The following is a 24,977-nucleotide window of genomic DNA, read 5'->3' on the forward strand; positions in this document are numbered from 1 at the left end:
GGAATTCTAGGAATTGAAGTCTGCCCATCTTAAAGTGACCCAGATGGAGAAACGCTATTATAGAACAGAGTTCCCCAACATTTTCAGCTTCGTGGATCCGGTGCGAGGGAGACGAGATGGGTCTGTGCACCCATCGGTCATTGTTCTGCCCCAGCTACGGACCCCAAAGAACGCAGCACGCACAAAGTCCGTTCAAACCTTAGTTTACTGAATAAACCAGTCTTTTACAACAACGGCTGTTAATTAATTGCATTAACAGCTGCCAAGAATTCAAAGAATAATAACTGAAAACTTACTATGGTTGGCAGAATGCCCAGAAGCAATTTGCAGGAAGATAAGCAAGACAAGACACGAAGGTATGTGAACTAAGTTGTTCCCTGCAAATTGCTTCAGTCGGCGTTCCTCCTTAAATAGGCTAAGGGAGTGGCCAATTAGCCCCAAGCCTTACTCTCGAGAAGACCTCCTCCTGAGGAGCCACTCCTGCCTTTTGGCAGCTCTGCGCGCCTGTGCATCGAGAAGAGGCTCCTCCTCTTCCTCCTCTTCACTTAAGGGAGCTTCTGTAGATTCTGAAGGCCCTGGCTGAATCCTTGCCTCTGGCACTACATCTTCTCCAGCCTCCTCACTGTCCGACTCGAGTGCCAGCTGCACAGGCTGCTGGCGCAGCACCACACTAGCCTCCTCGCTGTCTGAATCAGCTACTAGCTGCACAGGCTGGGTACGGGCCACAACAGTCATGCATATAGAGCACACACATGCACTCATCTGCTGCTCATGAGAGCGGGGATGCACATGGGCTCACGTGTGCTCACCCATCACTTCCACGGCCCAGTTCCGAAAGGCTCAAGGCCCGGTAGCATAAGACACTGGGACCCCCAAATTTGAAAGAATTTGTACTGAAAGCTTGAATGGACATGAGCTGAATTCCATCCTCCCCCACATTACAGCTTTCCTCTGACCCTCGGACCAAACAAAATATGAAATATGCAATAGTACTAAAAATATGCAATTAGATAACAGAGGAATTGTGAGGGAAACTAACTTCGAAGCAAAAATTGTGCACGAATTGGTAAACAATCGTTTCCTTCCAGAAACCAAATTAAGTGAATTTTGTCATGGAAATATTTTAAGTAGTTAAAATGTATACATTAAGAAATGAAATGACTGGAATTTCTTTGTTTCGGTTAGTCATCAGCCCTAACGTTAGAAAACAAGAGTCTGCTGCTAAAAGAATATGAACAGAAGGAATTTCATAAGATTTCATTTTGTGTTGACAGTTCAAGCATCTTGTGTGGGGTGGCTTGACTGTTTTTAACAACAAAAATTTTGGTGAAATAAGTCACCTCCTTATTAGAATATAGGGGGGGGGGAATTAAAGTGTACATATACCTTCAGGCTTTTTTCAGTTTTATTGTCATTTGTTGTTCTTGAATCATTATTTCTAAAGAATAACCTAATAATCATTGGTCATCCTCCTAATGCCCCACGAAGCATTGATTGCATATAGATCTTTTAAGTTAATAATAAAAGAATTCCAGATTCTGAGAACCTATTTTATTTTTCGGAGTATAAGACGCTCCGGAGAATAAGACACACCTATCTTTTTTGGTGAGGAAAACAAGAAAAAGAAATCTGCCTCTGCTTCCCAGCAATTTTGCCTCACTGCACCAAACAGCAAACAGCCTGCTTTACTTTCATTTTCGTTTTCAGCATAGCTTGATTAGCACAAGAAAAAAAAATCTGCTCCCAGCAATTTACCTCCTTGCAGCAAGCAGCAGAGGCCTGCGCAGCAATAGGCAATGGCAATCCCTGCAGCCTGAAACAGCTGAGAGACGGGAGGCCAATCCAAGGGACAATCGACTTGTGCTAATTAGGCTGTGCTGAAGCTGAAACAGGCTGTTTCTTCTTGCTGCAAGGAGGTAAATTGCTGGGAGGCAGAGGCCAAAGGGTGGAGGCCAGTGGGTGGGAGGGGCTACATTCGGTGTATAAGACGCACCTAAATTTTCACACCCTTTTAGGGGGGAAAAAGGTGCATCTTATACTCCGAAAAATATGGTAGCTAAACTTTATAAGTGATGCTTAGCTGTGTGCATTTCTATTACTTTACATTCGTGTAGAAAATGAGAACTGTCATAAGGCAGTATTATTTTTTTCCCCTTTTGTTCTGGCTTCGTTTTTAATCTTCCTCCCTTCATCTGATTTTTAAAGAATAAAAAAAAAAAAAAAGAGGAATAGGTAACCCATTCAAAAACCAAGCCAGCCTCTGGCTACCTTTTTAATGTTCCGTTTGGTGCGCAGACCCCAGCCGCGTCGATCGGTTTTGATAATTTCTGCTTCCGGATAGAGTCTTTTAGTAAAGCACTGATTTTGGCAGCGTTCTCCCGCGGGGCAAACTTGAGGGTGACATTCGTACTGCAGCATTCGATTCAAGCACTCTGACTCCAGGCCACAGGGATTCTCGTCCGCTGGCTTACAGTTACACCGAGGGATTTCGGACAGGTCTGCAACTTGGATCTGGACTTTTCCTACCACTTTGTTGGACTGTGGGATGCAAAATGAAGGGCACAGGCAGAGCATTAGTTCACAATAAAGGAGAATCTTTGTGGCTCAGGGCTGAAAGGAGGAGTCCTTGCTGCTCTCTGAGCTTGCTTGTTTTCTTGCAGACATTTTATGACCCAACTAGGTAACACCATCAGTGCTAGAAAGGAGTGGGGTTTGCGGAGAGGAGGAGGAGGAGGAAGAGGAGGAGGAGGAGGAAGACGATGACTGTGGGGTAATCACCAGCACTGATGATGTTACCTAATTTGGGTAATGAAACATCTGCAAGAAAAACAAGCACACTCAGAAAGCACCAAGACCCCTCTCACGTTTGCCATTTGATGACAACTTTTGTGAGCAGAATCAGAGATCTTACGAGGACTCTGTGATGAGTCTTAAGCTGAGAAAAAGGAAGCTCAAGATACTATTTCCCAGTTTCAAAGGGGGTTTAGATTTTCCCAAAACAAACCGACTAAAAATTCTATCGATACGTATAGGAAAATAAAATATCCTCACATTTAAGAAGCAACGCACTTAAAATCCACCTATATGCTTCGCACCCATACACGCACACACCTGAACAGTACAAGGGACTCACTTTAATGTGTTTATAGGGAGGCGGTTTTCTGGAATTCCTCTCGATCTCAAGTGCTTCTTTACTTTCTCTTTGTGCTTTTAGTTCCTGGAAGCGTTTTGCTGCTTCTTCAAGTGCTGGATGAGTTTTCCCCAAAGCAGGAAAAAAAAAAAAAAAAAAGACTAGCATTAGCAACTATATTCAGAGATTCCGCAAAGAACCAAAACTCATTGAAGCAATTACGTAAGTGCCTAAGCCTGGCCTCTACTTAAAAGCAATGAGTTTAGTGACACATTTGTAATGGAATGTATGGATGAACCTGGAATGAAAACAGGAGGAAATGCTGCCTAGGAAACTATCAGATAAGAGAGGCCGGAGCCTGCAGTCACTTAATGACCAGAAGGAGAAACTCAGGAAAGATCCACCCTAATGGACCAAGTACTTAAAAGTGGAGGTGAGAAATTTGTGCCTTCAGGCTTGCAAGATTTATTTATTTTATTTTATTTTATTTTATTTTATTTTATTTTATTTTATTTTATTTTATTTATTTTATTATTTTATTTTATTTTATTTTATTTTATTTATTTTATTTTATTATTTTATTATTTTATTTTATTTTATTATTATTTTATTTTATTTTATTATTATTTTATTATTATTTTATTTTATTATTATTTTATTTTATTATTATTTTATTTTATTTTATTTTATTTTATTTTATTTATTTTATTTTATTTTATTTTATTTTATTTTATTATTTTATTTTATTTTATTTTATTTTATTTTATTTTTTTATTTATTTTATTTTATTTTATTTTATTTTATTTTATTTTATTATTTTATTTTATTATTTTATTTTATTATTTTATTTTATTTTATTTTATTTTATTATTTTATTATTTTATTTTATTTTATTTTATTTTATTTTATTTTATTTTATTTTATTATTTTATTTTATTTTATTTTATTTTATTTTATTTTATTATTTTATTTTATTTTATTTTATTTTATTTTATTATTTTATTTTATTTATATACTGCCCTTCTCCCGAAGGACTCAGGGCGGTGAACAGCCATAATAAAAACAATGTACAAAAATAGAATTTAGAATAGGATAACAGAGTTGGAAGGGACCTTGGAGGTCTTCTAGTCCAACCCCCTGCTCAGGCAGGAAATCCTATACCAGTGTAGGCAAACCTTTTCGGCACTGAGTGCCAAAACGGGAGCATGTGCGCATGGGGGAGCACCAGAAGAGCAGTTGAGTTTCCGGTGTGCGCATGCATACGGTCACCTGGTCTTCTGGTGCGCATGCGTGTGTGCAAAGATCAGCTGGCCATTGCACATGCGCTGGAAACCGGAAGTTCAGCTTCCTGGGTGCTGTTCTTCCGGTTTCCGGTGCTCCCGTGCACACAAAGACCAGCTGGCCGGGGCGCATGTGTGCGCCAGAACCCGGAAGAGCAACGGGCTAGCGTGCCTGGAGAGATGGCTCTGCGTGCCATTTCTGGCACGCATGCCATAGGTTTGCCATCACGGCCCTATACCATTTCAGACAAATGGTTGTCTAATCTCTTCTTAATAACCTCCGGTGCTGGAGCATTCACAACTTCTGGAGGCAAGTTGTTCTATCGATTACCGTATTTTTCAGAGTATAAGACGCACCTTCCCCCCCATAAAAAGGGGTGAAAATTTAGGTGTGTCTTATACACCGAATGTAGCCCCGCTCACCCACTGGCCCCCACCCTTTGGCCTCTGCCTCCCGGCAGTTTTCCTCCTTGCAGCAAGAAGAAACAGCTCATTTCAGCTTCAGCACAGCCTAATTAGCACAAGCTGATTGTCTGCTCCTGACTCTCAACTGTTTTGCGGGGGCCTCTGCTGCTTGCTGCCAGGAGGTAAATTGCGGGGAGCAGATTCTTTTTTTCTTGTGCTAATCAAGCTATGCTGAAAACGAAAATGAAAGTAAAGCAGGCTGTTTGCAGTTTGCTGCAACGAGGCAAAATTGCTGGGAGGCAGATTTCTTTTTCTTGTTTTCCTCACCAAAAAAGGTAGGTGCGTCTTATAGTCCGGAGCGTTTTATACTCCGAAAAACATGGTCATTGTTCTCACTGTCAGGAAATTTCTCCTTAGTTCTAAGTTGCTTCTCTCCTTGATGAGTTTCCACCCGTTGCTTCTTGTCCTACCCTCAGGTGCTTTGGAGAATAGCTTGACTCCCTCTTCTTTGGGGCAGCCCCTGAGATATCGGAACACTGCTATCATGTTTGTTTGTCTTAAAAAAAAATAAAAAACTTTTTATAAAAAAAAAAAGTTAGGTTTTAATTAAATTCAACAGCTTGACATAACACTGTGCTCATAAGCTTGTTTTAAAAGGAAAGGATATTTGTCTTTCATATAAAACAGCATGGAGATAAAAGAAGGATGACTGGTTTTTCTACAAATTATCGAATGTATCACACACATTTTCCTCTGTCATGGCTTTTGAAAAAAAAAAAAACACCTTTTTTCTTAAAATCAATATTTGTATCATCATGTTGTTTCTTTCAAATGAAGTAGAAAATCCTTCCAGAAATGATATTATTTACAGCCTGACATGGGGAATAGAAGCATTTTAAATGGAATTAAATGGAGTTTAATTAACTAAAACGGTGTCTTAATTTCAAGACACCACTTCCCTATTCGGGGACGATGGAGACACCAAAATGTGGAGCCTTAGTCGGTAGAAATAATTTGAATTTACCTTTTTTGAAAGTCTTGTTAATATTAGTTTGCCCTTCAGCAAAGCTTTTATCTCCTTCAACGTAGGGGAATACTCTCCCCTGATGCACCCAGTAGTAATCATGTGAACCAAAGAAAAATACTGGGAAGTCCCCAACATCATGTTTGAGGCCCTGGATGTTGAGAGGAACAGATCTGGGATTGCATATCTCAGCTGGCCACCACCTAGGAGAAAGAAGGGTGGGTAGAGGTAAGGGTGGAAGGAGAGAACAATTGGTGAAGTAAGAAGTTTGTTTAGTTTTCAGTTCTCAAGCCAATTCCCATAAATTAGTTTACTTCAATACAGTCTTACACAGCAGAATGGTGCGGTGGCCTAGTGGTGGAGCTCTCGCCTCACTATCAGGAGGCTGTGAGTTCGATCCTAGGTAGAGGCAGATATTTCCCTCTCTGGGCACACTGAGAATATATCCGCTGAACAAAACTCTGCATTGGCGACGGGGAAGGGCATCCGGCCAGTAAACGCTCAGCTCCATTCAGTTGCCCAGACTCCACCCGGCAAAGGATTATGGGGTTGTTAAATGATGATGATGATGATGTCTTACGCAATTAATTATTCCCCCATTAGTTATCAATTTGAATATATGAAACTCTGTGCCAAGTTAGCTCTACTGATATCCTCATTCAAATGATGGGACCTAAAATAAGCGACCTCCATAAATACAAAAAAAATATTATTGCTCAACTTTACCAATAAGTTAAAAGAAGCAACCCACCTCAAGACCCCCTTTTATGTCATCCTCAAAGGCTGTACGTTCCGCGGTGCCATTTATGTGGTAAAAGTTAAATGATCAAAATTAAGGTCAGAAGTGAACTTCTGAAAAATAAATACCGTATTTTATGGAGTATAAGACGCACTTCCCCCCCCAAAAGAGGTTGAAAATTTGGGTGCATCGTATACACCGAATGTATCCCCTCCCACCCGCTGGCCTCTGCCTCCCAGCAATTTGCCTTCTTGCAGCAAACAGCCCGTTTCAGTTTCAGTACAGCCTGATTAGCACAAGCAGCTGATGGTCGATTGGATCGGCCTCCCGACCATCAGCTGTTTCAGGTGGCTTATTGCTTATTGCCGCCTCCGCGCGCCCGCTGTTTGCTGCAAGGAGGTAAATTGCTGGGAGGCAGAGGCAGATTTTTTTTCTTGTTTTCCTCCCCAAAAAAGGTACCATATTTTTCGGACTATAAGACGCACCAGTGTAAAAGACGCACCAAGATTTTGAAGAGGTAAGTAAGAAAAAAACGTTTTTTTGCCCTCCCCGGCCCCCAGGAGCACTCTGCAGGCCTCCCAAACCCTCTGCGCCCCCCGTTTTTGTGAAAAACAGGCCCATTTTTCACAATAATGGGACCAACGAGGTGGGGCTTTGGGAGGCCAAAAATGGCTGTATTCGGTGTATAACATTTCCAGCCTCTTTTGGGGGGGGGAGTGCTTCTTATACGCTGAAAAATACAGTTAGTGCGTCTTATAGTCCGGAGCCTCTTATACTCCCAAAAATATGGTTAATAAGTCTAAAGGCAAGGTCTTTAAAGGCAAGGTCTCTGAAATCAAGGATCCAGGGTCACTGCACTTTGTAACACTGCTATGATGACAAAATAAAACAAAAAAATTGTTCATTGGCTTTTAAGGTACCTGTAATTTCCAAGCTTGACCCAAACGATCTGCTTGTATCGTAACTTCTTGCCGGATTTGCAATCGTTGCAGTTCCAGGAGCCGCCTGGCATCTCTATGTTAAGACATTCCGGGTGGAAGGATGCAGGACAAGATTCACAGCACAAAAGCTTCCCACCTTTAAGGCAACAACAGAGCTCACTTTATAGTTAAAGGAAACAAGTAGTGCACACAGCTCGGATTTCTTTTTGCAAATGCATTATGCATTGGGGTTTGCCATGTCATACAATACGGATGGCAAAATGAAAGGATCAGGTCAGAGTTACAATGCCGGATTTAAAGCACTTATTTTTGTTGGTATAAAATCAGTCAGACCAACTTCCTAGGTGAGGAACTTAAATGGATAGATCTCATTATGTTTTGTTTGTTTGGGTGATATGGTTAGACGGGTGTGTTTTTTCAGAACATTGGCATTTAAATATGATAAACTGTTCAGGAGGTTAATTGTCCCCAACAGTCTAGACGTCAATTTTGTTTTAAATCTGCATTGTCATGACCCGATCCCTTAGCAATCAGTTAGTGCATGTAAAATCAGCCTATAGGTTGATCAATATTGTTCTGTTTTAAAAATAGCATTATTAGCAAAACAAATCCAAAAATTTTAGAATTCCAAATCATTCTTGTCCCTTCAAAATGAAGCATTATAATATTATTATCTATATACAGGTGTGGCCAAAATTGTGGAAACCTTTTGGGAAAAGTGTATTTTCTAAAACTAGCTAATAACACTACTTTTTTTGGGGGGGTGGGGGGTGGGGGGGAGTTTCAAGATAATCCTATTCCACTGCTGGAATGGTCTGGGAATAGCCAAGACTTTAACTCAATTGAAAATCAATGGAGCCGACTAAAGAAACTTGTTAGTCGGAAGCGACCCAGCAATAAAACCCAGTTAATAGAAGCCATCATTCAATCTTGGTTTCACATTATTTAGTTCAGCTGCGGAACTAAAAGACTTGGTTGACTCCATGGGAAGAGGTTGTAAGGCCATAAGTCATGCTAAAGGTTACCCAATTAAGTATTAACTGACGTGATAATTTTTATATATCTCGTTTTTTCCTACGGTGTTTCACTTTTCTTCTTTATACTGTAACTGCTATCCTAATAGCAAATCCTTCATATAAGTTATTGCATTACATTCTTGATCAAATTATCTTTCCATTGATATATAATTTTATGGGACTACTCCAAAAAAGTGATGTTATTAGCTAGTTTTAGAAAATACACTTTCCCCAAAAGGTTTCCACAATTTTAGCCACTACTGTAGCCTGAGCTGATAAAAGCATTATCAAATCTTTTAAACTATGTTATGTTATGTATTTCCTTCCTGGCATATACAATAGTCCTTTTTTGTTTTTTTTTTGCCAGATCTCAGCATAGTATATTGGTGTATCTGTATCAATTTGAACATTTAAGTATTTTAAGTATTTTACTTCTGTGCTAAGTTCAAAAAACTTTTGAAGCAAGAAGGGAATTTCACTTGTTAAAAGGCTGAAAACTAAGAAATGGTTTCTTAGGCTATTTATTGATTTTCTTTCAGTCGATAACAAGCATCTTTAACTTCATTAAATCTAAAAATGTAGAGGATTTAACACTTGAAGGGAATCCTCCCAATAATTTAGAAGACAGCATTTAAACTTTTTTTTTTTTAAGTATCGGAGAAATTTAGATTATTTTCTACAAATCCGCCAGAAAATTTTGTCCACCTATAGACTTTAAAATCTGTAATTTGCACTGATTGTTACAAAGCTTTATAGGTTGCTTAAAACAACGAAACCATTGCTATATTTCCTCTGCCATGAAATGCAACGAAGCCCAAATGTTTGGATCGCCAGGATCGTTCCGAAAATATCCCAAAATCAAATTTTCATAAGCGTACAAGTTATTTCAGAGGAAATACAGCCCCAGTCATCGAAACGATACCCAAACAGCAGAATGCCAAAAGATATGAAAACCAAGCAAAACAAATAAAATCACACAGATTTTTTTTTTTTTCAACACTAAGCAAGGAAACTTGGCTTTTACAATGCATTAGTAAGATTTTCTGCAGCTATGAAAGAGGGCTCAAAATAATTGATCGTCTCTTGCCTCTTGCTGAGGGAGACTCTTCGAAATAGGCCAGCACGGTAAGTCACATGCTTTATAGAATAATTCAAGAGTCCATAAAATCTTCCCAAACTTGGCAGACCGAAAAACCCTGAAGTTTGGACAAGGCTCCCAGTGTAGGCAGTCAGTATGGAGCTGCAGGACCACGCCACTACCCGTTTTCACAGGGGATGTCATTTTATGCATACTATCTACATGCATGAAGTAGAAGGGAAGACAAATACGTCAAATGGATACAAGAAGCATACTCCCACTAGCCATAGATTTTGCATACATACTGTAGAACTCGTCCAAAGAGTTCCAAAACTAAGCTATCCCTGTTGTGTGATCTTTTTATGAAAAAGAAATCCTGACCTTGGCCAGAATCAGGTAGCTTGTTACTTTGGTGGAACCTGAAATATTAGGCATCCCCTTCCCAATTGTGAATTTCTACAGATTAATATAAAGACTTACGATAAGTAACAGTCAATCCCTCACACACACAATTCTATAGTATTAGCCAATGACACTATGGGACCTGATTTATTTAAGCCTTCTTCCTATTAATAGCTATCGCTCGATATTTAAAGCATTTCTTAAAGGCTTTCCAAAGAATTGCAGATAAAAACCACGTCTCTTCTATCGCTGAGTTATCCTATCTCTGGATGGTGGTGCAGCTACTCAGCTCTATGCAATTGTGGTTATTTTGCCGGTTGTGTTTTCACTGACTTTAATTCAGTGGTGGGATTCAGCCGGTTCGCACCACTTCGGGAGAACCGGTTGTTAACTTTCTGAGCAGTTTGGTGAACTGGTTGTTGGAAGAAATCATTAAGGCAGAGAAGCGGTTGTTAAAATTATTTGAATCCCACCACTGCTTTAATTCTATGTTTTTCTACCTGTTCTAAGATGCTCAGAGCCTTCGGGCAGCTGAGGGGCACAGAAACAAAAATAAGTAACATAAATAAGCGGTTTAGGAATACCTTGTAGGAAGTACAATTCCAGGAAGTGATGGAAGAGGGGAAATAGTTTGTGTCTACGTTATTCCATTAGATGAAAATGTAGGAGGCTGTAACTACTAGCTAAAAGCAAAACCTTGGTCACTTTTAAGACTTGTGGGTTTCACCTCCCAGAATTCTCCAGCCACCAAGAAGTCTTAAAAGTGGCCAAGCTGGGAGACCCCTACCTTTTTAAAGGCCTTTTATACCTAGAAGTGGCAGAATATGTTACATACTGCAGGATCTAAGGACAATCTTCCCTCTGCAATGAAAGCCCATCGATAAATGAGAAAGCTATCCAGTCAACAGCTAGCTATAAATTGGCATGCCAAGGCTGGACAATTAGACTGGGGTCATTGATTCACACATCTGGATGTTCCAGGTAGTCTACTCTAAGCTGTAAAAGAATCTGAATAAGACCCCAAAAATGGACAATAGCTCCTTTAGTGTGGTTAATAGACACGGATAGATCTGAACAACAGAAAGACCCTACAGGATCCCTCCAGATTTTACAGTTTTTGCCTCAGGATTTAGGAAAGTCTGCTGGGTAGGCTAATCATGCACAAATCTATGCCTGAGTGGAATTCGGTAATTATTTTAAGCCCCTTTGGAAGATTTCGGCCAACATGAATACACGTTCAAAATAAGCAATGAGTGAAGTTTACAAAGCACAAAGAGGAAGTGCCAGATGAGCATACAAAGCTTTGGTTTAGTTTAAAAGGAAAAAAAATAAAAATAAAAAAGCAAAAGCAAACGAAAAGCAGGAAAGGCGAAAGAAAATTAAGAGAGAGAAAGAGAGAGAGAGAGAGAGAGAAAAAGCTATTTTGGTTACCTTTCTCACATTTCTTTTTGGAAGCTGACGAAGAAGGAGGAATCATAGGTAATTTCATCAACTCAGCACGATTTGATTCATTCAGTAGATAGTGAGATTTATTGGCATATGAACTGAACAGGGGGTCTGAATGATCCTGCACTATCAGCCCTATACAAAACAAACAGAAATAAATGAGTTGCAATGAAACTACCCATGATTCCATAAGGAGAAAAAACGAAATAAAAAAAACCAAATGAATAACCTATTATGCATATTTCACCGGTGCTTTTAAAGTAAGGAAAAGGAAAAGGTGATGCGATGAAGGAAAAGAAAAAGTGAAAGAAATTTTTTTTCCCTATCTCTAAGAGGTTGTCACACTGAAGGAGGTAGCGTCCATGCCCAAGTACCAAAGAGCGAAAATAAGTACAGGTAGTTCTCAACTTACGACCACAACTGAGGCCAACATTGATACTGTTAAGTGAGAAATGTGTTAAGCGAGTCTTGCTCTGTTTTACGACTTGGGTGAGTCACTGCAGCTGTTAAAATTAGCCACAGGGTTATTAAAGGAATCTGGCTTTCCCCATTGATTTTGCTTGTCAGACGATCGCAGGAGGGGATCACTTGACCCCGGGACACTGCAACCGTCATAAATGTGAATCCATTGCCAGCCATCCAAATGTAAATCACGGGAGCATAGGGATGCTGCAACCGTTACGTGAAAAATGATCATAAGTCACTTTTTTTCAGTGCCGTTGTTAACTTCGAACGGTCACTACGCCACCTGTTGTAAGTCGAGGACTACCTGTACTAGATCTGAAATTGAATTTTACCTGTGCTCCTTTTTAAATCTTCAATTACAGAAAAGCACCTATGAGACTACCTCTATTTTTTTCTCTATCCTCACCCCACCCCACCCCAAATATTAAAGATAGCTAACTGTGAAACTGGTGGTTAAGACCCGCACTAGAGACGGCAAACCTTTTCAGCACCGAGTGCCGAAACTGGAGTGTGTGTATGCATGCCGGAGTGCCGGAATCCGAAAGAGAGCATCTGGCTGGTGCACATGTGCGCGCGGCGGTCAGCTGCTCTCTTCTAGGTTCCAGCGTACACATGCACGGCAGTCTGCGGAGCTGGTAGCAGAGTTGGACAGTGAGGAGGCTGGGGAGGACCATGGGCCAGTCCTGGAGTCTGGGGAAGGCTGCGTCGAAGGCAGAGAAAGGGCCATCTGGGAGGGACGTGCTGCCTCCGGAGCCTCCAGTGTCGGACCTCAGCGAGGCAGAGAAACAGGGGGAGCCTGTTCCAAGTGCGCGCATGTGCAGAGCTGCCAAAAGGCAAGAACATTTAAAACAAAAGGGACGACTCGGGAGTAGGGCTTGGAGATGATTGGCCCCTCCCGTAAGACTTAAAAGAGGAGCAAAGGCACGTGGGCCTTTGCAGGAAGCAACGTTGTTAATTCTGTGCAGTTTAAAGCCTGAAGCTCTGTTTGATTCTGGACTCCGTGTGGCTTTGTCAATTAGGTCTTTGGCAGCGTGTCAAGGGAGATAAAGGTGGGTGATTATCAGCCTTATCCCGAAGGACTCTTAACAACTATTTGGGACTCATCTGTGAATGAACAGAATTCACAGCTGTTAAAATAAAACAGGTTTTTGGTACTACTCGTGTGTGTTTTACTGACTCAGGAAGCCTAGGTAAGAACACCCGGGACAGCAACTGGCAACAGTGCACGTGCCTACAGAGAGGGCTCTGTGTGCCATCTCTGGCACGTATGCCATAAATTTGCCATCACGGGACTAGAAACTTTTTTAAAAAATCACATGCCGGCTGTTGGTTGAGCTATAGAAATGTTAAAACATTACTTAGGCAAGGTTTGCCAGTGGATATTATTACCTGCAGCTTATTTATCCCTTTTGTTGTATGAAACACTGATCTACCCGTATATTATATACTTTGGAGAAATATCAGTTTGGTGAGATTCAGGGATTTTCTCGCACTCCTCCTTTAGAGGGGAAGGAACACCTACTAAGGTATTGTAAGCTTTATTGGTACATATTGGAAAGGGTGATAATGCAGGATTGGCTGGTTGTAACATCAGGGAGATAACAAGATCTGATAAATACAGTAGAAATGAAGTCAGAAATTTTCTCCCCATGTTGCATCCAAAACCACCTTACCTTAGGACTGTCGTCAGGTTAAGAATTCTCTCCCATAAATTAATGCTAGAATGTCACTGGTTCTCTTGCACTCAATTTCTATTAATTTCTGGGGGCCGCAGGGAAGACCCTCAAAACACAGAAGGGACTTGTCTTTTGTTCTAACACATCTCTTGTTTTCACACCTAACAATAATTTATGGTCAACTATCTGAGTTATCTTAACTTCCTGTTTCTCCAAAACTTTTCCTTCCTTCCTTCCTTCCTTCCTTCCTTCCTTCCTTCCTTCCTTCCTTCCTTCCTTCCTTTTTCTTTCTTTCTCTTTCTTTTCCCTTTCTTTCTTTTTCTTCCTTCCTTCCGAAAAAAAATCAAAATATAGTAAATAAAAAGGTCCAGATGCCAGGCCCAGCAGAGAATCATGATGCCTGAGAGCACTGTTTTGCATTTTTTAAAAACAATCTACTTGCTGAAATACCAAGTTTCCGAAAATCCAAAATTCTGAACAGAAGAACTTGGATAGAAGCTTGCACTGATTGGGCACTAATGCTGATACAACCTTCAGCCTGTCTATGGAGATGCTCAGTCATCCAGGTCATGGTTGTTCCCAAAAGTGCTTTTTCGATTGGCAACTGGACTTTCTGGTTTTTCTTTGAAGATGTTTCACTTCTGAGAACTTCTTGGATGAAAAGTGAAATGTCTTCAAAGAAAAAAACACCTTTGGGACAAACCTTCAGCATATTCTTCTAACAATATCTGCCAACCACCACTAACAGAATCCTTTCCCCCTAGTCCTCCAAGGTTTCCCAATGGAAATGAAATGTAAAATTGAATTCCTTCATAAAAAACAAACAAACCTGCATTCCGCTTATAATTGCAGAGTAGAAATGACAACCCTAAATCTAATCTATACTATTTTTGAGCAATGTCAAACTTTTTTGGGGAGCGGGGGAGAAACTATAGATAGGAAACAAACAAATTGGCCAGAGAAGAATTAAAATCAAATGTAGTACATTTTAGAACATTTCTTCCCTGCTGCTTTTTCATAAAACATAGTAAGTATCGGCCTTCTTCAGCTCAATGTCTTCCGAACGAGCTGGGATTTTTTTATCTTCCCAATTAGCCAACCTAAATGAGAAATTTGGAAAAAGAAAGGTGCCAAAGTATCCAGAGGGTGGCAGGATAGGAAAGGCAGATACAAACCATGCAGTCCAATTGACTCAAAAGAATCCACCTGGTGATTGCTAGCTCATTTGTGTAAGCTTATGACTCGGTCGGCTCTGTTTGTGTCTGTGCATTGAGAAAGGGAGAGGGAGAGAGAGACTGAGTGTATATGACTGTGAATCAGGAAGGGGGTTTATGTGCACGCATGTAGGTGAATGAGAAAAGAGTACAACATGGAGGAAAGGGGAAGAGGTCATTAGTACACAGAATTAACACCCCAATCTTGCTTCCATCAGCCACTTGAAGCCTTGGTTCTTTTGTCCACCGCTATAATGCTGCAGAGCTTTGTCCAGAAAGCTTTCCATGATAGTATTGAGTTTTGCAGTGGGAATTCTTGGCTGTTGAGTTCCAAAGTCATATATTGTTATGACCAGGGAACTCCAACCTTGGCAACTTTAAGCCTGGGGGACTTCAACTCCTAGAATTCCCCAGCCAGTTTGCTGGCTGGGGAATTCTGGGAGTTGAAGTCTCCAGGCCAGGGGACAACTTTAAGATTTGTGGACTTCAACTCCCAGAATTCTGGGAGTTGAAGTCCACAAGTCTTAAAAGAACAACTTTTAAGACTTGTGGACTTCAACTCCCAGAATTCTGGGAGGTTGGCCCCTGCCCCAGTCTTAAAGTTGCCAAGGTTGGAGACCCCTGTTGTAGACTTTTAAAGGATCTTAAATTTAAATAAAGCTGAAATGTATGATTTTTAGATTTGGGGTTTTTTTTTTTAGAGCTATCTATGTGTGAATGTAGACTCCAAAGTCCACAAGCATCTGGGAACACCTTGTTCGTTGAGGAAATTTCATCGGTGTCCCAAGTAGGTGTTCCAGAGCAAAAAAAAATTCTATATCCTGTTTTGGGTCTTGGCCTTTGGAAGTTTAGTGTTAGGTTGTCAAACTTCCAACTCCGTTATTCTATCTTCTATCTAGTCCTCAAAAATGCAGAACTACATTGGTGAGATCAAATTACAAGGAAGTACCATTTCCACCGTAACACCTATATCCATGATGGCGAACCTGTGGCACGCGTAGCCATATCAGTCCCACCGGAAGTTGGCAAACAGGCCATTTCTGGCTGCTGGAGGACCTCTGGGGTGGGGGGTGGGGAAGGCTGTTTTCGCCCTCCCCAGACTCCTAGAGAGGCTCTGGAGGCTGGGGACAGCAAAAAACGGGCCTTCCGGTCCCACCGGAAGTTGGCAAACGGGCCATTTCTGCCCTCTGGAGGGTCTCCGGGGGTGGGGGTGGGGAGACCGTTTTTGCCCTCCCCAGACTCCAAGAGAGGCTCTGGAGCCAGGTGAGAGAGAAAAACGGGCCTACCGGGTGCCAGGAGCGGGGGGAGTGGGGGGTGATTGTGTCACGCACGCATGCGTGGGGGCGGGGTGCATAGAATTATGGATGTGGGCAAGCACGCATCCCCCCGGCCCCCCTCCTGGCACGCGATGGCAAAAAGGTTAGCCATCACTGACCTATATCAAGGCATAGTACCATTCTTTGACCAAATATATATTTTTTTTGAAAAAATTCCCATTTTAATTTGTCTTCTTCTTCCTCCATGTATTTTATTTTTTAAAGATGACTTATTTTAATATTTTTAACCAATTTGGAAAAATACCTTTTAAGGTCCAAAAAAAAAAAAATGAAATAAAATGATATGCACCATTTATATATGGTACTTGCCCTCATGTGCATTTTACCGAACATCTTAAACAAAATGTCTGGCAAAATGCTCCTCTGTAAAGAAAAAAATATATATTTTACTGTGCAGTTTAAGAAGCAAATTATAGGCTCTTTGTGTTTGCAGGGTGGACAAGACCCTGAGATTCCATTTTGAAGGAATCCATCTTTCTGACCATACTGACATTCCATGTTGCTGTAGCAACCAGAGTTCCTGCTGCTGAGCAGATTCATCCTTTTCCATCCCCAACAAAACTTTTCAAAAGTAGCTGGTGAGCATCATGACAATTGCAAAATGTTTTCAAGCAACAGGTGGAAATCGACAAGCTATATCTTTCTGGCCCCAGTATAGCAGCAAAACTAATTTAAAAAACTTGGGGCTATTTTTTTATTTCATCAAGCTGGCCTGGCCTAAATCTTCTCCCCTTTTTAAATGTAAATTTTAATTTGTTTTAAATTATGGGGTATTTTAAATTTGTTCAGCCAAATTATTTAATTCGTTTTTATTTTATTTTAAATTTTTGTATTTATGTGTTTTTATCTTGTGGCTGTTCACCGCCCTGAGTCCTTCGGGAGAAGGGCGGTATAGAAATTTAATTAAATAAAATAAATAAATAAATAAATAAATAATAAATATTCATTTTAAATAAAAAAGAGGAGAATATTTCAGTGTGGGTTGTTTTATGAAACTACCTCCAGAAGGAGAAATGGCCAAAAAGCCTTGTGTACAGCAAAGGTTGTATGCAAGGGAAGACTGCTTATGCAATAATGGCAAATACCTGTAGCTCAGGTGTAGGATGCGGGTGGAGGTTTGTTCTCCGAGCTTGTGGGTTGGTTTCCGAATGTTTCGTTACCAGGCCAGGTAACATCTTCAGGGGAGTTTAGGGGATATCAGTATCAGTGTTCTGTTTATAAAAGCTTCAGGTATGGGTGTCCTTATAAACCAGGCGCGTCAAACTCAATTTCACTGAGGGCCCACATCAGGTTTGTGTTTGACCTCGGGGGGACGGGGTGGTCATGACTGGGGTAGGCGTGGCCAGGGTGGCTGTGGCCAGCTCAATGTCATTCGTGTCGTGGGCACTTGTGGTGGCCAAGTGCTAAGGTAGGACGTCCCTCAGACCCTCCCTCCCTCTCATTATAATCCTTCCTTCCTTCCTTCCTTCCTTCCTTCCTTCCTCCTTTCCTTTCCTTCCCTCCCTTCTTTTGCCTTCTCTCTTCATTCTTCTTTCTTCTTCCTTCCCCTCTTTCCTTCTTTTTCCATCCTTGCTCTCTTCCCATCTTCCCTTCTTTTTCTTTTTTTCCTCTTTCCCTTTCAAACTTGTGGGTGTTGTGGCCCGTACGTGGCCTGTGCGGATTGTAGCTGATTCTGACAGCGAGGAGGCTGGTGTGGTGCTGCGCCAGCAGCCTGTGCAGCTGGCACTCGAGTCGGACAGTGAGGAGGCTGGAGAAGATGTGGTGCCAGAGGCAGGGATTCAGCCAGGGCCTTCAGAACCTCCAGAAGCTCCTTTAAGTGAAGAGGATGAAGAGGAGGAGCCTCTTCTCAATGCACAGGCACGCAGAGCTGCCAAAAGGCAGGAGTGGTTCCTCAGGAGGAGGTCTCCTCGAGAGTAAGGCTTGGGGCTAATTGGCCACTCCTTAGCCTATTTAAGGAGGAATGCCGACTGAAGCAATTTGCAGGGAACAACCGTTCATTCTCCTTCGTGCCTTGATCTTAGTTCTTTGCAAATTGCTTCTGGGCTTTCTGCCAATCATAGTAAGATTAAGATTATTTATTCTTTGGATTCTTGCAGGCTGTTAAGAAAGTTAATTAACAGCCTTTGGTTGAAAAAAAAAATATTGATTTTATTTTAGTAAACTAAGGTTTGTACAGACTTTGTGTGTGCTGCGTTCTTTGGTGTCCGTAGCTGGGGCAGAACAGCGGGCCTTGAGTTCGACACCCCTGTTATAAACAGAACACCTGAATTCCTTATAAACAGAAACACTGACACTGGCATATTCTAAACTCCACTTAGTTACTTACTTAGCCCGGTAACAAAACGTTCGGAAATTAACCCACAAACTCAGAGAACAAACCTTTAACCTCAAAAGAGATTATTTTGGGGGTGGATGGAGGGGCTGGGGTGTGGGGGCTAGCTTGCTGTCTCCGTACCAAAGGCCAATGGACATGCAGGAATCTCTCCATGCAGGGTTGATGAATTCATCATCATCATCATCATCATCATCATCATCATCATCATCCTATAAGCTGCTTGGCTTATAGGATGAACCTATAAGTTCTATTGGTTCGTTGCATCTTGGTTCTATTATGAACCAAGATGCAACAATTATTGCTACACAATGGCATTAAGGAAAAAAAAACAGAAACGTGTGTACAAGTAGTCCTTGATTTATGACCACAATCTGGACCGGAACGTCAATCACTAAACAGTGGGGGGTTGCTAAGTGAATTTCACCTGATTTCATGACCTTGTTTGCCAGGGTTAATTCAGCAAACCTAGTTTACTGTACTAACCTTGCTTGTTGGAAGGTCATAAATGGCTACCATGTGAACCAGAGGTATTGCAACCATCAGGAACACATGCAGTTTGCCAAATACCTGAATTTTAATCATTCGACAATAGGAATGCTGTGATGGTTGTAAGTTTGAGGACTGGTTGTTTAAGTCACTTGTTCCAGCACCGTTATAATTTAATAATAGCAATAGCAATTAAGACTTATACACCACTTCACAGTGTTTTCACAGCCTTTTCTAAGCGATTTGCAGAGTCAGCCTCTTGCCCCCAACAATCTGGGTCCTCATTTGACCCACCTTGGAAGGATGGAAGGCTGAGTCAACCTTGAGCCGGTGAGAATCGAACTGCCGAATAGCTGGCAGTCGGCAGTCAGCAGAATTAGTCTGCAGTACTGCACTCTAACCACTGCGCCACCATGGCAGCTAAACAAATGGTCGTAAGTTGAGGACTAACTGTTTTGGCCTTCAGCTAATGAAGGCATTGCTTGAGGAAATTTATTCTAAGTGTGCATAATCTTGAATAGATTTCAGGCTTTTTATTCTCTGTGATCAAAAGCATCAGAACCATCTGGCCTAAGCATGAAAAAAAAAAACAACTTAAAAATATAATCTAAAGCACTTTAACAAGACAGTAGCTTTCTCTGGATTTCAGGAATAATTACCAATCCAAGGCTACAGCAATAATTCCCTTGTACTTTAATACAGATTGCTGGGGAATCCAAATTTCACTGATTTTAATGGAAACTAAAGTTCCAAACAGTAAAATGACTGGAACTAGAACATTATTGAAAACTTAAAATTAGTGTAGTAACTTTTTAAAAGCTTTAATTCATGTTTATTTATTTTCCTCGCTAAATTTAATCTTAGTGGGTCTGGCCCATTATTCTGTAATCTCTAAAATTAAAAAAAAAATCTACTTCCAAATATAAAACCAAAATTATTATTAATGTGGGAAGGGAAAGCATCTAAAAGCAATCTAAATTTTGAATAATTTGTTGTTGTTAGTTGCGAAGTGATGTCCGACCCATCGCGACCCCATGGACAACGTTCCTCCAGGCCTTCCTGTCCTCTACCATCCTCTGGAGTCCATTTAAGCTCACACGGACTGCTTCAGTGACTCCATCCAGCCATCTCATTCTCTGCTGTTCCTTTCTTCTTTTGCCCTCAATCTTTCCCAGCATTAGGCTCTTCTCCAGGAATTCCTTCCTTCTCATTAAGTATTTGACTTTCATCTTTAGCATCTGGCCTTCTAAAGAGCAGTCAGGGTTGATAAGCACTAAAAGCACATCATCCCCGATTTTTACCTACCTATGCGAAGGATTTGAATGACAATAATATTGGTTTAAAAACCTATGTCAAAGTCCTGAAAGAGATATAAGCCGATTGATTGATTGATTGTGTGCCATCAAGTTACTGTCATCCCTTAAAGACTACATACAGTTTCTCCTTGAGACATAAAAAAAATAAATCAACGGACTATCCTTTCTAAATGTTGCTTTCATATAATTCAGATTCAGCATTTCTTTCTCTAACCTTTTAGATATCATTCTTCTGCAAAGCGTTTATTTAATACAACAAGAACTCTGTCTACTGGTTTCTGCCTGGAACTGCAATTGCTTTATTTCTTCCCATGTATCTGGTAGTAACCCCCACCCCCGCTCCAATATATTTTTATCTGCCCATACGTTTTCTCTTTAAACTATCTTTCCTATGCTGCACACATGATGGTCCAAAGTAGTTTTAATGTACCTGTTGCTTTTACTGATGATGATCGAATATAACATGTGGAAATCCCCTGAAACCCTATAGTTGCCTACAATTTTATTTCAATAGGATAAATAGGTCTGTCTTGAATTAAATGTACGGAGTGTAATTTCTGTTATATTTTAATACCAAATTGATTCCCTCTAAGTGAAAATAACTAGGGGTTTTATCACTCGGTTATCATCCTTCTTTAGCTATGTTTTCTCAAAACATACATGTGAAGTTTGCTTTCACATTATCGTTACACAAGAATGAATTCAACCTAAATATCTTTTATACTTGTGCTACTCATAGGTGAATTTCTGTAATGGAGGTGAGCTTTGGTTCACTAAAGCTACTAATTTAAAAAAAAAAAAAACCTCTTATATCTTCAAATTAGCAAGGTTAGAAGGTGAGGCAGATAACAGGGAATTAGAGGACATAATTCTAACGAAGGGTGATAATTTTTAGAGTCATGCAGATAATTGCTTCACATAAAACATTTTAATTGAAACTATGGGGAAAAGAGTTCCTTCCTGATCTAGAAGCCACACATCCATCCATCGTCAAGATGACTCGTCAATTTACAAGAGTAATTCATGCTCTTTTTTAAAAAAAGTAATGATTATGGAAGTCAACTGACTTTCTCGGAATTTGAGTCACTGTTGTCAGCCTATTTCCCCTCATCCATCCCCCGAACTAGCAAAAGGAGATAGTTCCTCATTGTCTTGTTTTAAGAAGGGGGCACGGAGAACAAGAAGGTTAAGAGAAAACACAGCCATGGTCTTTAGAAGCTGTTCTTCCCAACAGCCAACGAGGAATTCTTGATCAACAGTAATTCCTTGGATTGATGTCTGTGTCTGTCTTTGGCAGAGGTCTTCAAACTTGGCAGCTTTAAGACTTGGGGACTTCAACTCCCAGAATTCTCCAGCCAGCTATGCTATGCTGGCTGGAGAATTCTGGGAGTTGAAGTCCCCAAGTCTTAAAGCTGCCAAGTTTGAAGACCTCTGGTCTACGGGAATGCACATGATGTCTGTGTCCGTCTATGGGGATGCACATTGGAAGTACATGTGAGGGTGTGCGATTTGGGGGCGGGGGGGAAGTACAACAGTTCATTTTTTTTTCAACAAAAAAATCAAAAATCAAAGACTCAACATCAAAGAGATCGACAAAAGGAAGGCAAAAAAAACAGAGCTCACCTCTTGCACAAACGAAACAAAAGCCTACATTTACAGCTGATGAGGAGTGATTGCTTCTTTTGGAATGGTTACTACAGATGAGGATGTGGGATGACACAAACAAGCTTCCTGCAGCAATACAGCCATCTCCTGAGTGATAGGCAATGGGGCATCTCAAACATCTCACCATACGACCTGTTTAATATAAAATGCACCAGATAACAGTCTGTTTAGAACACACTTCCAAACCTCAATCAAGTTTGGCTTTAGCTTAATTTTTTTTTTCTTTTTTTTCTTTTTACGGTCCAGTAATCCCTGGAGTCAGGGGTGAATGAATGGAGCTGAGCGTTTACTAGCCGGATGCCCTTCCTGACACCTACGTAGAGTTCAGAGCAGATATTTTCTCTTTGCAACCTGATAAGAGAAACATCTGTCGCTGCCTAGGATTGAACTCTCAACCTTCCGAGTGGGAGACTAGCGTCTTCACCCCTAGGCCACTGCACCGTTCTGGCTTTAGCTTAATATATTCAATAGAAGTTTCCTGTATCCAATCGAAGATGTTACAGTTTTTCACAAAGCAACGACAGTTTTGCATTCTTAATGGCGCAATTCTCCTGGATTCCAGAGTGAGCATATTTAGATGGCAAGGTCATTATGTATATATTGGGATTATCCCACTGAATGGCAGAGAAGGTTCAAAAGATGCTAACCAGGCATAGAAGCCAGTTTTCAATTGTTTTTAAAGAAAGAGAGAGAGAAAAAATAAACAATGAGAAAGAAAGAAAAACCCCTTAGGGCCAGCCATGCTCAAATCATATTGGCAATGTTTAATTGGTACTCGAATAATATTAGCTCCCCTTCCCCCAGGTGGAGGAAATTAGTTGTCTTGCATCCCATCCCTTCAATTCCCTGATGGTTGGGGAAACCCCAATGAATTATGCAAAAGTGCTTTGAGAACGAAATATGGTGAGTTTTACGCAGATTTAAAACGCAGGACAGAAATGCCCCAATATCTCCCGAAGAACAAGGCAATGAAGCACAAGCCAAACTTCTCAAAAAAAGAGGTAAGCCAGTTTGTACTTGGCTAAAGAAGGAAGAGGCAGCCTGGGCTGTAAGACACCCAAGATATTATCACTGATAATACTTTCAGTATTTTTCCACAAAATTGCTTAAATAGTCATTGTGAAAGCAAATTTTCCTACTTCCTCCATTGCAAGAAAACCCATCATCACCGTTTACTAGACCGGCTAGCCTAATGCATATGACATCGATATTTGTTTGCTCCCTCACAATTTGAGAGAATGCAACGGGACCAAAAATATGAGAGCCTAATTTCAAATCTGAGAATTCTAAGCACACAATTCCCTGGTTGTTTATATCCACAGTGTTCTGGTCATGGTGAACTTCATTCAAGAATGGTTTCTAGGAAGCTTCAATAAATGTTTTTTAAAGCAAACCCTCTGTTTATGTGCTTTAGGAAGCCACTAGCTTTCGATCAGTGAAATACCCACATTTCTCCATATTTCAAGCCAGCAACTTTTTTCTTTTCTTTTTCAGATATAGTATCTGTAAGAAGCATAGTCTTGCAAGATGCATGGTCTGATGTTATGCATATTTTCATTCCCTTTCTATTACACAATTTTTTTTATAAAATACAAATTTTAATCTGTTTAAATTATGGGGTATTTTAAATTCAGCCAAATTATTTAATTCATTTTTAATCTATTTTAAATTTTTGTATCTCTGTGTTTTATCTTCTGGCTGTTCACCGCCCTGAGTCCTTTGGGAGTAGGGCGGTATAGAAATTTAATAAAATAAAATAAATAAATAAATAAGAACTGTCAGAATGATATATACATGCCATCTTCCTTTAAACACAGATCAGAGACCTACAAATGTTATATCTAGGCCTTCCCTTGCCCTCTCATCCATCCATCCATCCATCCATCCATCCATCCATCCATCCATCCATCTATCTATCTATCATCTATCTACAGTATCTATCTATCTATCTATCTATCTATCTATCTATCTATCTATCTATCTATCTATCTATCATCTACCTACCTACCAACCATGTTTCCCCAAAAGTAAGACCGGGCCTTATATTAATTTTTGCTCCAAAAGACACATTAGGCCTTCTTTTCTGGTTAGGTCTTATTTTTGGGGAAATGCGGTACTAAATGCATCCATCTGGCTGATAATCTTAACTGGGTCTTATTTTTGGGGTAGGGCTTATATTAAGAGCATCCTGAAAAATCATGCTAGGACTTATTTTCCAGTTGGGTCTTATTTTTGGTAAAACAGGGTATCTATTGTATTTTTTCGGAGTATAAGACGCATCCTTTTCCCACCCTAAAAGAGGCTGAAAATTTGGGTGCGTCTTATACTCCGAATGTAGCTTTTTCGAAGCTTTTTTTCAGCCCTAATGAGGCACTAAGGAGGCGCTAGCGAGTGAAGCGATCTCCTTGCTTTGCTCCGACTCTCAGCTGTTCTTCAGAAGCTTTTTTCAGGCCTAACTAGGCGATAGCGAGTGAAGCGATCTCCTTGCTTTGCTCCGACTCTCAGCTGTTCTTCAGAAGCTTTTTTTCAGCCCTAACTAGACGCTAGCCGAGTGAAGCGATCTTCCCGTGCTTTGCCTGCTTTTTTCATTGCTGCTTCCTCTCAGCTGTGCCTTAGAAGCTGTTTTTTATCCCCAAGCAGGGGATAAGAAACCAGCAAACTAATATGCTGAAGCTGACCAGACTAAGGACGCTAGCCAGATGAATACCTGGTAGGCAGGTTTTTTTTTTCCTATTTTCCTCCCCAAAAAACTAACTGCGTCTTATACTCCAAAAAATACGGTATCTATCTATCTATCTATCTATCTATCTATCTATCTATCTATCTATCTATCTATCTGAAGGAAAATTATCTAACTTGCAAAGGCGTGCCACCCACATCTGATGAAAACAGGATGAAATCAATCACACAGTATCTCTTTCAAAGGATGGAAGAAATTTGTTTTTGCCTTTGGGTTGTCTTGATTTTTTTCATAGGAAACAGTAGCAACCCCTCCCCCCCAAAACTTTAGGGTTAGGGTTAG

At 40.5% G+C, this 24,977-nt stretch overlaps 1 protein-coding gene across 1 annotated transcript in view; it reads right to left on the reverse strand.

The window, feature by feature from the left end:
- Positions 1-24,977, reverse strand: part of NSD3 (nuclear receptor binding SET domain protein 3) — a 103,107-nt gene that overhangs the window by 12,679 nt on the left and 65,451 nt on the right. Inside the window, exons 14-19 of the mRNA XM_070952235.1 lie at positions 21,914-22,087; positions 11,447-11,596; positions 7,499-7,655; positions 5,840-6,042; positions 3,134-3,246; positions 2,269-2,538 (exon numbers count right to left, since the gene is read on the reverse strand). Of these exons, the coding sequence (XP_070808336.1) occupies positions 2,269-2,538; positions 3,134-3,246; positions 5,840-6,042; positions 7,499-7,655; positions 11,447-11,596; positions 21,914-22,087 (1,067 nt within the window). The remainder of the gene's footprint in view (positions 1-2,268; positions 2,539-3,133; positions 3,247-5,839; positions 6,043-7,498; positions 7,656-11,446; positions 11,597-21,913; positions 22,088-24,977) is intronic.

The sequence above is a fragment of the Pituophis catenifer genome, unplaced genomic scaffold, assembly GCF_029215685.1.
Source record: "Pituophis catenifer annectens isolate HBS135680 unplaced genomic scaffold, rPitCat1.0.hap2 SCAF_12, whole genome shotgun sequence".
NCBI classification, from domain to species: domain Eukaryota; kingdom Metazoa; phylum Chordata; class Lepidosauria; order Squamata; family Colubridae; genus Pituophis; species Pituophis catenifer.